At 42.2% G+C, this 15,007-nt stretch overlaps 1 protein-coding gene across 1 annotated transcript in view; it reads left to right on the top strand.

The window, feature by feature from the left end:
* LOC138666566 (zinc finger protein 585A-like) overlaps nt 1-15,007 on the top strand; it is a 158,157-nt gene that overhangs the window by 25,448 nt on the left and 117,702 nt on the right. Inside the window, exon 6 of the mRNA XM_069754770.1 lies at nt 13,037-14,146. Within this exon, the coding sequence (XP_069610871.1) occupies nt 13,037-14,146 (1,110 nt within the window). The remainder of the gene's footprint in view (nt 1-13,036; nt 14,147-15,007) is intronic.

Raw genomic sequence — 15,007 nt, 5'->3', positions numbered from 1 at the left:
GCAGGCCCTCAAAGTGAAGGGCAAATTTTTGTGTAGGGCAATGCTGATCCCTCTAGACGCAGACAAGCTACACCTACTAAACCAAAGTGGACATTTTGACCTAGTAAGGTCTGGAGTGTGGCCTGACTTAAAGTGCATCTCTTGAATAAAGTGCGATGTTTATTTAATTACCTTCACATTGAATGAAGCTACCACAATGGTGTCAGAAGTGTTTTTTCCAGCCATATAATTTTTTACAAGAAAAAGTCCTAAGAATATATATCCAACAGTCTAGGTACAAAACATGTAAAACATATCAATATACAACTTATCTGCAGCAGGTTGGGGGGAATCATCCCACCATCATCATACCTTCAATAAATGAAAAAGTGAGAGACAGCAAAACAAATATATATAAAGGTTGAAATAATCTGCTAACAGAGTTTTCTAGGATATAAGAGATTAATGTCATGGGAACTTTGAGAGAAAGTTCATGTGCAGTAATATGCCAACCAGCCACCCCCCATTAGTTTGGTAGGTTGTGAGGTGGTTTCCTCATCGGTAATTTTGCACCTGTGTTGCCGCCATCTTAACCACATGGGTCCACTGCATCCTGATTGCATTTGTTTGGAGGCCTAGGCAGATAAACATCTCTGCCTCTTTGCAGTTTTTTCTGCATTTTTGGAGGATCTCTGCATCCTATTTTTGTGCTATTGCTGTTTAGAATTAGGACTCATAAGCGTGGGGACCCGTGACGTGGGTTACGAGCTTGCGTATTTTGGCCAAAATATAAACTAATACCTCACATATTTTTTTTTTTGCGTGTTTTTTTCGGGGTGCAGTTGGGCCCATTTTGTCTTGGAAACTGTGGTGTCTGTTCACATGGGGTGCATTTGGATGGCGATGGGCAGCCTGCCTGGTCTAATAGAAGGGTGTCACTACTAGGCTGTTAACCTGTATGCTGTGCACCTCCATTGTGTGAACAGCGCCACATACAAGTCTTTTATGTGCAGTAATATGCCAAGCACCCACCACCTCCATTAGTTTGGTAGGTTGTGAGTGGTTGCCTCATCGGTAATACTGCACCTGTGTTGCCGCCATCTTAACCACATAGGTCTACTGCATCCTGATAGTGCATTTGTTTGGAGGCCTAGGCAGGTAAACATCTCTACCTTTTTGCTGTTTTTTCTGAAACTTTGAGAGAACAATTGTCAAATGGAAAAACAGAGTTCTTAAGCGGAAAATGGGACTAGTCCTTAGCTAAGGACCCAAGGAAAAGAATGGCTTGGAATCTCTGGATTTGCCCAGACAAAGGGGCTTTTATTCTTGAGAAAACATGGGAGAACATTGCTTGGGAAAAAAAAAACAAAGTTCTCCAATGGTGAACTGATCCAGTCCTTATTGCTAAGGACTAAAGGGAGTGTAAAGTGTAATCAATTTATCCATCCTGGAGGTAGGTGTCTTGGCAGTTGTATTCTGGCCTTGAAAGCACTTTCTTTTCCCTACACTGACCAATTTTTCAGGTCTCAGGAGATGGGGAAAGGTAAGGTTGTCGTGCAAGGGCATCCAAGAAGGGACTTCTATTTGTTGAATTCCCAGTAGTGCCCACGATGCCTGGAGTTCTTCAGGAGAGCATATGTAGATTTGCTTTCATTCCTTCAGAATGGCGAGGTCAAATGGATATAGCCACCTTATTTTTTAGCCAGAGCTATAGGAGCTATATCTATAGCTTGGAAAATTTGTATTGGGTTGTTGTTGTAGGATAATGGTGATATACCGTATATACTAGAGTATAAGCCGAGATTTTCAGCCCATTTTTTTGGGCTGAAAGTCCCCCTCTCGGCTTATACTCGAGTCATATACCCGGGTGTCGGCAGGGGAGGGGGAGCGGGGGCTGTGTAGTTATACTTACCTGCTGCGGCCCGGTCCCTGCAGTCCCTGGCTTCTCCGGCGCTGCAGATTCTTCCTGTACTGAGCGGTCACATGGCACCGCTCATTACAGAAATGAATAGGCGGCTCCACCACCATAGGGGAGGAGCCGCATATTCATTGCTGTAAATGATCGGTGCCATGTGACCGCTCAATTACAGGAAGAAGCTGCAGCGCCAGAGAAGCCAGGGACTGCAGGGACCGCGCTGCAGCAGGTAAGGGGAGCGCAGCGCTATAATTACCTGCTCCTCGCTCCGGTGCGGCTCCGTCTGCAGCGTCCTCTAGCAGTGACGCTCAGGTTAGAGGGCGCTGTGACGTTGTCAGTGCGCGCCCTCTGCTGAGCGTCAGTGCTGGAGACGGAGCCGCAGAGGAGCAGGTAAATATTGAAAGCGCCGGCGTCCTGAGAAGAGAGGTGAGTATGTGATTAGCATTATAAGGAGCACCTATGGGGTCATAATCAAAGGTGCAGAGCATATATGGCACAACATTATAAGGAGCACCTATGGGGTCATAATCAAAGGTGCAGAGCATATATGGCACAACATTATAAGGGGCATCTACGGGGCCATAATCAAAGGTGCAGAGCATTATATATGGCACAACATTATAAGGGGCATCTATGGGGCCATAATCAAAGGTGCAGAGCATATATGGCACAGCATTATAAGGAGCACCTATGGGGCCATAATCAAAGGTGCAGAGCATTATATATGGCACAGCATTATAAGGAGCATCTATGGGGCCATAATCAAAGGTGCAGAGCATATATGGCACAACATTATAAGGGGCATCTATGGGGCCATAATCAAAGGTGCAGAGCATATATGGCACAGCATTATAAGGAGCATCTATGGGGCCATAATCAAAGGTGCAGAGCATATATGGCACAGCATTATAAGGAGCATCTATGGGGCCATAATCAACGGTGCAGAGCATTCTATATGGCACAGCTTTATAAGGAGCATCTATGGGGCAATAATGAACGGTGCAGAGCATTCTATATAGCACAGTTGTATATGGAGCATCTATGGGGCAATAATGAACGGTGCAGAGCATTCTATATAGCACAGTTGTATATGGAGCATCTATGGGGCAATAATGAACGGTATGGAGCATCTATTTTTATTTTTGAAATTCACCGGTAGCTGCTGCATTTTCTACCCTAGGCTTATACTCGAGTCAATAAGTTTTCCCAGTTTTTTGTGGCAAAATTAGGGGGGTCGGCTTATACTCGGGTCGGCTTATACTCGAGTATATACGGTATCTCTCATTTTGGTTAGAATGGCTGAGGTGTCGACAAAACTCAGCAACCCACAGATTATATCTCTTGGGGGACCTGAAGCCTTAGGTTTGGCTTTAGGGCTCAGTGAACCCTTTCAATGGTGATGTTTTCAGCCCTTTCTGAGCCCACTATAGAGGTAGATATTTCTTTAGAGATTTTCTTTAAGTGTCAGAAGCATATGATTCCGGAACACCTTTTATTCATAAATTTTTCCTTCTCCTATTTTCTTGGTCTTCTATAGCTAACATAGTAGAGTTTAGTTGGTGTTGATGTTGAGCCATTTCATCTTTTAAGGTATCAGAGAAGTCCATAAAGTCAGATTGAACAGATTCGAGACTCGGTGGCCCATTTGTTTAAGGTCTGACCTAAGTCCTGCAGAAGTGGTTGCATTGCCTATTCTAAGGTTTTTTTTTTAGAAACCATCTGGAGACTGGCACTGGGTTAGTTGAGTGAGTTAAAATCTGAATCCTCATTGCTAGAATCTGTGTCAGCTGCTGAGGCTTGGTTAGGCAATTGTTATGTCGTTTTCTGAGAAGACTTTTGAGGAGTATGTAGCTTTTTTAAATAAAAACGTATCCAGTTCTCCCTGTTTGCGTGAAGTTAGACTGTGCTCAAGGTCTTTTATACTCTTTACTGGTTTTGTCCATAATGAAGTATGAAATGTGAGCATATAAGGTATTGTATCACCACCTGTACATACTTTAGTATTAGGCTGGCATCACAAATGTGAAAGTCAGTCTTCTCATATCGTCCATCAGGATGAACTACAAAATTTAGTTATGAGAATTGCAGTCTCTTTATTAACCCCTTTACCCCCAAAGGTGGTTTGCACGTTAATGACCAGGCCAATTTTTACAATTCTGACCACTGTCCCTTTATGAGGTTATAACTCTGGAACGCTTCAACGGATCCCAGTGATTCTGACATTGTTTTCTCGTGACATATTGTACTTCATGATAGTGGTAACATTTCTTTGATACTACCTGCGTTTATTTGTGAAAAAAACGGAAATTTGGCGAAAATTTTGAAAATGTTGCAATTTTCCAACTTTTAATTTTTATGCAATTAAATCACAGAGATATGTCACACAAAATACTTAATAAGTAACATTTCCCACATGTCTACTTTACATTGGCACAATTTTGGAACCAAAATTATTTTTTGCTAGGGAGTTATAAGGGTTAAAAGTTGACCAGCAATTTCTCATTTTTACAACACCATTTTTTTTAGGGACCACATCTCATTTGAAGTCATTTTGAGGGGTCTATATGATAGAAAATACCCAAGTGTGACACCATTCTAAAAACTGCACCTCTCAAGGTGCTCAAAACCACATTCAAGAAGTTTATTAACCCCTTTACCCCCAAGGGTGGTTTGCACGTTATGGACCGGGTCAATTTTTACAATTCTGACCACTGTCCCTTTATGAGGTTATAACTCTGGAACGCTTCAACGGATCCCGGTGATTCTGACATTGTTTTCTCGTGACATATTGTACTTCATGATAGTGGTAAAATTTCTTTGATATTACCTGCGTTTATTTGTGAAAAAAACGGAAATTTGGCGAAAATTTTGAAAATTTCGCAATTTTCCAACTTTGAATTTTTATGCAATTAAATCACAGAGATATGTCACACAAAATACTTAATAAGTAACATTTCCCACATGTCTACTTTACATCAGCACAATTTTGGAACCAAAAATTTTTTTTTGTTAGGGAGTTATAAGGGTTAAAAGTTGACCAGCAATTTCTCATTTTTACAACACCATTTTATTTTAGGGATCACATCTCATTTGAAGTCATTTTGAGGGGTCTATATGATAGAAAATACCCAAGTGTGACACCATTCTAAAAACTGCACCCCTCAAGGTTCTCAAAACCACATTCAAGAAGTTTATTAACCCTTCAGGTGCTTCACAGGAATTTTTGGAATGTTTAAATAAAAATTAACATTTAACTTTTTTTCACAAAAAATTTACTTCAGCTCCAATTTGTTTTATTTTGCCAAGGGTAACAGGAGAAAATGGACCCCAAAAGTTGTTGTACAATTTGTCCTGAGTACGCTGATACCCCATATGTGGGGGTTAACCACAGTTTGTGCGCATGGCAGAGCTCGGAAGGGAAGGAGCGCCATTTGACTTTTCAAAGCAAAGTTGACTGGAATTGAGATGGGACGCCATGTTGCGTTTGGAGAGCCACTGATGTGCCTAAACATTGAAACCCCCCACAAGTGACACCATTTTGGAAAGTAGACCCCCTAAGGAACTTATCTAGAGGTGTGGTGAGCACTTTGACCCACCAAGTGCTTCACAGAAGTTTATAATGCAGAACCGTAAAAATAAAAAATCATTTTTTTTTCACAAAAATTATCTTTTCGCCCCCAATTTTTTATTTTCCCAATGGTAAGAGAAGAAATTGGACCACAAAAGTTGTGGCACAATTTGTCCTGAGTACTCTGATACCCCATATGTGGGGGTAAACCATTGTTTGGGCGCATGGGAGAGCTCGGAAGGGAAGGAGCGCCGTTTGACCTTTCAATGCAAAATTGACAGGAATTGAGATTGGACGCCATGTTGCGTTTGGAGAGCCACTGATGTACCTAAACATTGAAACCCCCCACAAGTGACACCATTTTGAAAAGTAGACCCCCTAAGGAACTTATCTAGATGTGTGGTGAGCACTTTGACCCAATAAGAGCTTCACAGAAGTTTATAATGCAGAGCCGTAAAAATAAAACAAAATTTTTTTCCCACAAAAATAATTTTTTAGCCCCCAGTTTTGTATTTTCCTGAGGGTAACAGGAGAAATTGGACCCCAAAAGTTGTTGTGCAATTTTTCCTGAGTGCGCTGATACCCTATATGTGGGGGAGAACCAGCGTTTGGGCGCATGGGAGGGCTCGGAAGGGAAGGAGAGCCATTTGGAATACAGACTTAGATGGAATGGTCTGCAGGCGTCACATTGTGTTTGCAGAGCCCCTAATGTACCTAAACAGTAGAAACCCCCCACAAGTGACCCCATATTGGAAACTAGACCCCCCAAGGAACTTATTTAGATGTGTTGTGAGAACTTTGAGCCCCCAAGTATTTCACTACAGTTTATAACGCAGAGCCGTGAAAATAAAATAAAAAATTTCCCCTCAAAATTATTTTTTAGCCCCCAGTTTTGTATTTTCTCGAGGGTAAAAGGAGAAATTGGACCCCAAAAGTTGTTGTCCAATTTGTCCTGAGTGCGTTGATACCCCATATGTGGGGTGAACCAGCGTTTGGGCGCATGGGAGGGCTCGGAAGGGAAGGAGCGCCATTTGGAATGCAGACTTAAATGGAATGGTCTGCAGGCGTCACATTGCGTTTGCAGAGCCCCTAATATACCTAAACAGTAGAAACCCCCACAAGTGACCCCATGTTGGAAACTAGACCCCCCCACGAACTTATCTAGATGTGTTGTGAGAACTTTGAGCCCCCAAGTGTTTCACTACAGTTTATAACGCAGAGCCGTGAAAATAAAAAATCTCTTTTTTTCCCACAAAAATTATTTTTTAGCCCCCAGTTTTGTATTTTCCCAAGGGTAACAGGAGAAATTGGACCCCAAAAGTTGTTGTCCAATTTGTCCTGAGTACGCTGATACCCCATATGTTGGGGTAAACTCCTGTTTGGGCACACGGGAGAGCTCGGAAGGGAAGGAGCACTGTTTTACTTTTTCAATGCAGAATTGGATGGAATTGAGATCGGTCGCCATGTCGCGTTTGGAGATCCCCCTGATGTGCCTAAATAGTGGAAACCCCCCAATTATAACTGAAACCCTAATCCAAACACACCCCTAACCCTAATCCCAACGGTAACCCTAACCACACCTCTAACCCAGACACACCCCTAATCCTAATCCCAATCGCAAATGTAATCCAAACCCTAACCCTAACTTTAGCCCCAACCCTAACTGTAGCCTTAACCCTAACCCTAGCCCTTACCCTAGCCCTAACCCTAGCCCCAACCCTAACCCTAGCCCTAACCCTAACCCTAGTCCCAACCCTAACCCTAGCCCTAACCCTAGCCCTAACCCTAGCCCTAACCCTAGCCCTAGCCCTAACCCTAACCCTAGCCCTAACCCTAGCCCTAACCCTAGCCCTAATCCTAGCCCTAACCCTAGCCCTAGCCCTAACCCTAGCCCTAACCCTAGCCCTAACCCTAGCCCTAACCCTAGCCCTAACCCTAACCCTAACCCTAGCCCTAGCCCTAACCCTAACCCTAGCCCTAACCCTAATGGGAAAATGGAAATAAATACATTTTTTTCATTTACTTTTATAGCGGGTTTTTTAGCGGATTTTTATGATTGGCAGCCGTCACACACTGAAAGACGCTTTTTATTGCAAAAAATATTTTTTGCGTTACCACATTTTGAGAGCTATAATTTTTCCATATTTGAGTCCACAGAGTCATGTGAGGTCTTGTTTTTTGCGGGACGAGTTGACGTTTTTATTGGTAACATTTTCGGGCACGTGACATTTTTTGATCGCTTTTTATTCCGATTTTTGTGAGGCAGAATGACCAAAAACCAGCTATTCATGAATTTCTTTTGGGGGAGGCGTTTATACCGTTCCGCGTTTGGTAAAATTGATAAAGCAGTTTTAATCTTCGGTTCAGTACGATTACAGCGACACCTCATTTGTATCATTTTTTTATGTTTTGGCGCTTTTATACGATAAAAACTATTTTATAGAAAAAAATAATTATTTTTGCATCGCTTTATTCTGAGGACTATAACTTTTTTATTTTTTTGCTGTTGTCGCTGTATGGTGGCTCGTTTTTTGCGGGACAAGATGACGCTTTCAGCGGTACCATGGTTATTTATATCCGTCTTTTTGATCGCGTGTTATTCCACTTTATGTTTGGCGGTATGATAATAAAGCGTTGTTTTTTGCCTCGTTTTTTTTTTTTTTTTCTTACGGTGTTTACTGAAGGGGTTAACTAGTGGGCCAGTTTTATAGGTCGGGTCGTTACGGACGCGGAGATACTAAATATGTGTACTTTTATTGTTTTGTTTTTTTTATTTAGATAAAGAAATGTATTTATGGGAATAATATTTTTTTTTTTTTTTCATTATTTAGGATTTTTTTTTTTTTTTTACACACTTGGAAATTTTTTTTTTTACTTTTTTACTTTGCCCCAGGGGGGGACAATACAGATCGGTGATCTGCCAGTTTGCACAGCACTCTGACAGATCACCGATCTGTCTGAGAGCAGTGCAGCGTTACCAAGTGCCTGCTCTGAGCAGGCACTTGGTAAGCCACCTCCCTCCCTGCAGGACCCGGATCCGCGGCCATTTTGGATCCGGGACTTACTGCAGGGAGGGAGGTAGGAGACCCCCGGAGCAACGCGATCACATCGCGTTGCTGCGGGGGTCTCAGGGAAGCCCGCAGGGAGCCCCCTCCCTGCGCGATGCTTCCCTGCACCGCCGGCACATCGCGATCATCTTTGATCGCGGTGTGCCGGGGGTTAATGTGCCGGGGGCGGTCCGTGACCGCTCCTGGCACATAGTGCCGGATGTCAGCTGCGATAAGCAGCTGACACCCGGCCGCGATCGGCGGCGCTCCCCCCGTGAGCGCGGCCGATCGCGCTGGACGTAATATTCCGTCCTTGGGAATTAAGGCCCACCCCACATGGACGGAATATTACGTCCAATGGCAGAAAGGGGTTAACCCTGCAGGTGTTTAACAGGAATTTTTGGAATGTTTAAATAAAAATGAACATTTAATTTTTTTTCACAAAAAATTTACTTCAACTCCAATTTGTTTTATTTTACCAAGGGTAACAGGAGAAAATGGACCCCAAAAGTTGTTGAACAATTTGTCCCGAGTACGCCGATACCCCATATGTGGGGGTAAACCACTGTTTGGGCGCATGGGAGAGCTCGGAAGGGAAGGAGTGTCGTTTGACTTTTCAATGCAAAATTGACAGGAATTGAGATGGGACGCCATGTTGCATTTGGAGAGCCACTGGTGTGCCTAAACATTGAAACCCCCCACAAGTGACACCATTTTGGAAAGTAGACCCCCTAAGGAACTCATCTAGATGTGTGGTGAGCACTTTGACCCACCAAGGGCTTCACAGAAGTTTATAATGCAGAGCCGTAAAAATAAAACAAACATTTTTTCCCACAAAAATTATTTTTTAGCCCCCAGTTTTGTATTTTCTCGAGGGTAACGGGAGAAATTGGACCCCAAAAGTTGTTGTCCAATTTGTCCTGAGTGCGCTGATACCCCATATGTAGTGGGGAACCACCGTTTGGGCGCATGGGAGGGCTCAGAAGGGAAGGAGCGCCCCCCAATTATAACTGAAACCCTAATCCAAACACACCCCTAAACCTAATCTCAACGGTAACCCTAAACACACCCCTAACCCTGACACACCCCTAACCCTAATCCCAACCCTATTCCCAACCGTAAATGTAATCCTAACCCTAACTTTAGCCCCAACCCTAACCCTAACTTTAGCCCCAACCCTAAGTGTAGCCTTAACCCTAGCCCTAACCCTAATGGGAAAATGGAAATAAATTTATTTTTTTAAAAATTTTAATTTTTCCCTAACTGAGGGGGTGATGAAGGGGGGTTTGATTTACCTTTATAGCGGGTTTTTTAGCGGATTTTTATGATTGGCAGCCGTCACACACTGAAAGACGCTTTTTATTGCAAAAAATATTTTTTGCGTTACCACATTTTGAGAGCTATAATTTTTCCATATTTTGGTCCACAGAGTCATATGAGGTCTTGTTTTTTGCGGGACGAGTTGACGTTTTTATTGGCAACATTTTCGGGCACGTGACAATTTTTGATCGCTTTTTATTCTGATTTTTGTGAGGCAGAATGACCAAAAACCAGCTATTCATGAATTTCTTTTGGGGTAGGCATTTATACCGTTCCGCGTTTGGTAAAATGGATAAAGCAGTTTTATTCTTCGGGTCCGTACGATTACAGCAATATCTCATTTATATAATTTTTTTATGTTTTGGCGCTTTTATACAATAAAAACTATTTTATAGAAAAAATAATTATTTTTGCATCGCTTTATTCTGAGGACTATAACTTTTTTTATATTTTTGCTGATGATGCTGTATGGCGGCTCGTTTTTTGCGGGACAAGATGACGTTTTCAGCGGTACCATGGTTATTTATATCTGTCTTTTTGATCGCGTGTTATTCCACTTTTTGTTCGGCGGTATGATAATAAAGCGTTGTTTTTTGCCTCGTTTTTTTTTTTTTACCGTGTTCACTGAAGGGGTTAACTAGCGGGACAGTTTTATAGGTGGGGTCGTTACGGATGTGGCGATACTAAATATGTGTACTTTTATTGTTTTTTTTATTTAAAGAAATGTATTTATAGGAACAATATATTGTTGGGGGAATTTTTTTAAAAAATTTTTACACATGTGAATTTTTTTTTTTTACACTAAAACATTGCCCCAGGGGGGGCATCATGTTATAATGTAAGATAGCTGATCTAACACTTTGCTGTGTACTGTGTTAGATCAGCGATCTGACATGCACAGCTGCAGGCTTCACAGTGACTGCTCTGAGCAGGCGCTGTGAAGCCACCTCCCTCCCTGCAGGACTCGGATGCCGTGGCCATTTTGGATTCGGGGCCTGCAGCGAGGAAGGAGGTAAGAGACTTTTGGGGGGCTCCGGGGGTCTCAGGGAAGCACGCAGGGAGCCCCCTCCCTGCGTGATGCTTCCCTGTACCGCCGGCACACCGCGATCAAACACACGCGGTGTGTTGGGGGTTAATGTGCTGGGAGCCGTCCATGACCGATCCTTGCACATTTTGCCGGATGTCAGCTGCGATAGGCAGCTGACACCCGGCCGCGATTGCTATGACGTACTATCCCGTCGATGGTCATACGGGCCCACCCCACCTCGACGGGATAGTACGTCAGATGTCAGAAAGGGGTTAAATGGGTTGCAGGTGATAGGTGCTCTCTTTATAAAGCAATGCTTTTGACGATGGAGTTTTGCTGTAATGTAGATTACTTTGTCTTTGATAAAACAGTTAACAACAATAACTTTAATGTTGATCTTGATGGCTAGGATAAGTTATTTTATGGAGGCTGTAAGTAAATTATAAGAAGTTTCAGTGGTGTTTATGGAGTTGTGATACCACACAGAAACAGTAGATAGCAGTGTTACTCTTAGGTTTTAAGTCCAAAGTACAAAAAAAAAGAGAAAAGAAAAAAAGGGTATAACACAGCTAGTTTTCTTTATCAGGTTATGCCTGCAACTGTGAGAATTGCTTATAGCTGTTTCTATAGGGTAGCAAAGATCAGTGGAGCAGGGTCCTAGCTCTATCTCCCATCACCAGCATGTGAAAGGTTGTGCTGGAGGGAGAAGCAGTAGTGTTTCACTTCACCCGATTCCCAAAATGGTGGAATTTGTGCCTTTGTAACAGTGGCTGCAGAGGAGTCCAGCAGGTTATGGAAAGGAGGAATTCACAGGCCCGCACACTCAGACCAACACCTCTTCCAAACAGTGAGGGCAACAGGGCTCAAAGGAGACAACAGGTGGCGAGGTAGGACAGCTTATTTCTGCACCCAGCCCTCTCTACGTGTCGGGACATGTGCGTGCTTTCAAGTGGGAGAGGGAGAAAAGCTGGAATGGACGGAGTCTATCACCTCACTGGCTCTACAGCAGCTTTGGCTGTTTCATGCCCAGAGATTCCCCTACAGTGATAAGGCATATCGCTCACATCTCAAAGCTGACTGTGGTATCTCATTAGCAGGGTCAACTTTAAGGTACCGTCACACATAACGATATCGGTAACGATATCGTTGCTTTTTGTGACATAGCAACGATATCGTTAAGGAAATCGTTATGTGTGTCAGCGACCAACGATCAGGCCCCTGCTGGGAGATCATTGGTCGCTGAGGAAAGTCCAGAACTTTATTTCGTCGCTGGACTTCCCGCTGACGTCGCTGGATCGGCCTGTGTGTCACCGATCCAGCGATGTCTTCACTGGTAACCAGGGTAAACATCGGGTTAATAAGCGCAGGGCCGCGCTTAGTAACCCGATGTTTACCCTGGTTACCAGCGTAAACGTTAAAAAAACAAACACTACATACTTACCTTCAGCTGTCTGTCCCCGGCGCTGTGCTTCTCTGCACTCCTCCTGCATCCTGTGTCAGCGCCAGCCAGCCGGAAAGCACAGCGGTGACGTCACCGCTGTGCTTTCCGGCTGACCGACGCTGACAGTGTAGAGGAAAGCACAGCGCCGGAGGACAGACACAGAATGTAAGTATGTAGTGTTTGTTTTTTTAACGTTTACGCTGGTAACCAGGGTAAACATTGGGTTACTAAGCGCGGCCCTGCACTTAGTAACCCGATGTTTACCCTGGTTACCGGGGACCTCGGGATTGTTGGTCGCTGGAGAGCTGTCTGTCTGACAGCTCTCCAGCGACTAAACAGCGACGCTGCAGCGATCGACATCGTTGTCGGTATCGCTGCAGCGTCGCTTAGTGTGACAGTACCTTAAGTCTTTGCGCCTTTTCACTCCTTTAGGGATACAGAGGAGAGAGCTGGTCTGCTCTCTAGGAGCAAATTCCCAGTGACAGATCTGCATAGATAATATTTTTTTTATTCCAATATTTGAGAGGCATAATGAAAAAACAGTTGAACACCATCATCTACTGGTTCATGCCATGAGGTCTTCCTTGAGACCTTGAGACTGTGAAATGTTATTGTCTTAGTGAATAATTCAATTTTACTACATACATTCCCATTTCTATAGATATTTTGAGTAGAAATGTTATAAAATATGTTTCAAGGATATTTTATTAAACATAATAATTAGTTTTATTCTTTGCAGATGGCTTTACCAACAGATCAAAGGGACAACTGGCATCTTCAATTTTTAAATCAGTTGACCTTGAGATCACACCGGATACATTTGAAGTGCATGCAGTTACTCCAGATATACCATCATCCATTCACAGCAATGATCTATCATCTGCTCCTTTGAAACAGGTCTTATCTTCTGATTCATTACAGACTACTAAGAAAAATAAAAGTCAGAAAAGAGACAATAAAAAAAGAACTTTTGAAGCAAAGAATCCAATTACACATTCAGAATATGGAAATAGTTTCCCCCTCAAAACATCTTTTGTTAAACATCAAAAAATTCACACAGAGCAGAAGAGATTTTCTTGTTCCAAATGTGTGCGTCATTTTAACTATAAATCCGATCTTGTTAGGCATGATAGAATTCATACTGGGGATAAGCCATATTCATGTTCAGAATGTGGGAAATGTTTTAGAGAGAAATCAAATCTTAATGCACATCAGATAACTCACACAGGGGAGAAACCACATCTATGTTCAGAATGTGGGAAATGTTTTACACATAAATGTAATCTTGTTATTCACCAGAGAACTCACAGAGGGGAGAAGCCATATTCATGTCCAGAATGTGGGAAATCTTTTGTTGTGAAATCACACCTTAATAAACACCAGAGAACTCACACAGGGGAGAAACCTTTTTCATGTTCAGAATGTGGAAAATGTTATGGACAGAACTCACAGCTTGTTACACATCAGAGAACTCACACAGGGGAGCTGTTTTCATGTACAGAATGTGGAAAATGTTATGGGCAGAGATCTGATCTTGTTAAACATCAGAGAACTCACACAGGAGAGAAACCATATTCATGTTCAGAATGTGGAAAATGTTTCGTACGTAAACACGATCTTCTTAATCACCAGAGAACTCACACAGGAGAGAAGCCATATTCATGTTCAGAATGTGGAAAATGTTTTGTAAATAAATCAAAGCTTGTTACTCACCAGAAAATTCACACAGGGGTGAAGCCTTTTTCATGTTCGGAATGTGGAAAATGTTTTGTACAAAAATCAGCGCTTGTTTCTCACCAGAAAACTCACACAGGGGAGAAGCCTTTTTCATGTTCTGAATGTGGAAAATGTTATACATGGAAAGCAGCCCTTGTTATACACCAGAGATGTCATACAGGGGAGAAGCCATATTTATGTTCAGAATGTGGGAAATGTTGGTCAGACAAATCAAGTCTTAACAAGCACCAGAGAATTCACATAAGGGAGAAGCGATATTCATGTTAAGAATGTTGAATATGTTTTGTAGAGAAATCAGTTCTTGTCCAGAAAATTCACACAAGGGAGAAGCAATGTTCTTATTAAGATTATGGTAAATTATTTGAACAATAATGCTATATTGCTAAACATTCCCCACAAGGGGAAAAGCCATCATCATACCTGGAAAAACGAAATACTAGAAAATATATTTTGTTAAACATCAAAAATAACGCACACGGGAGAAACTATATATTTTGAGAAATCGTACAAAAAAACATACAACAGCATATTTAAATGAAAAAGGGAAACTACTTTAGAACTTACTGTATTTTTTGGACTATTAGATGCACTTTTAGCACAAAATATTCTTTCTAATAAGTGATTAGTCTGTAGGCAGCTTCCTCTAACGGAGGAGAATGCTGAGTCAGTGTCCTTCCCGATCACGAAGAGAATTGTTCTCTCCTCCTCCCCACACTGATCTACAGGTGCTTCTCACAAAATTAGAATATCATCAAAAAGTTAATTTATTTCAGTTCTTCAATACAAAAAGTGAAACGCATATAGATTCATTACAAACCGAGTGATCTATTTCAAGTGTTTTTTTTTTCTGTTAATGTTGATGATTATGGCTTACAGCCAATGAAAACCCAAAAGTCATTATCTCAGTAAATTAGAATAATTTATAACACCAGCTTAAAAAAATATTTTAAAATCCGAAATGTTGGCCTACTGA

The sequence above is a fragment of the Ranitomeya imitator genome, chromosome 2, assembly GCF_032444005.1.
Source record: "Ranitomeya imitator isolate aRanImi1 chromosome 2, aRanImi1.pri, whole genome shotgun sequence".
NCBI classification, from domain to species: Eukaryota; Metazoa; Chordata; class Amphibia; order Anura; family Dendrobatidae; genus Ranitomeya; species Ranitomeya imitator.
This window is presented reverse-complemented; position numbering and strand designations above follow the sequence as displayed.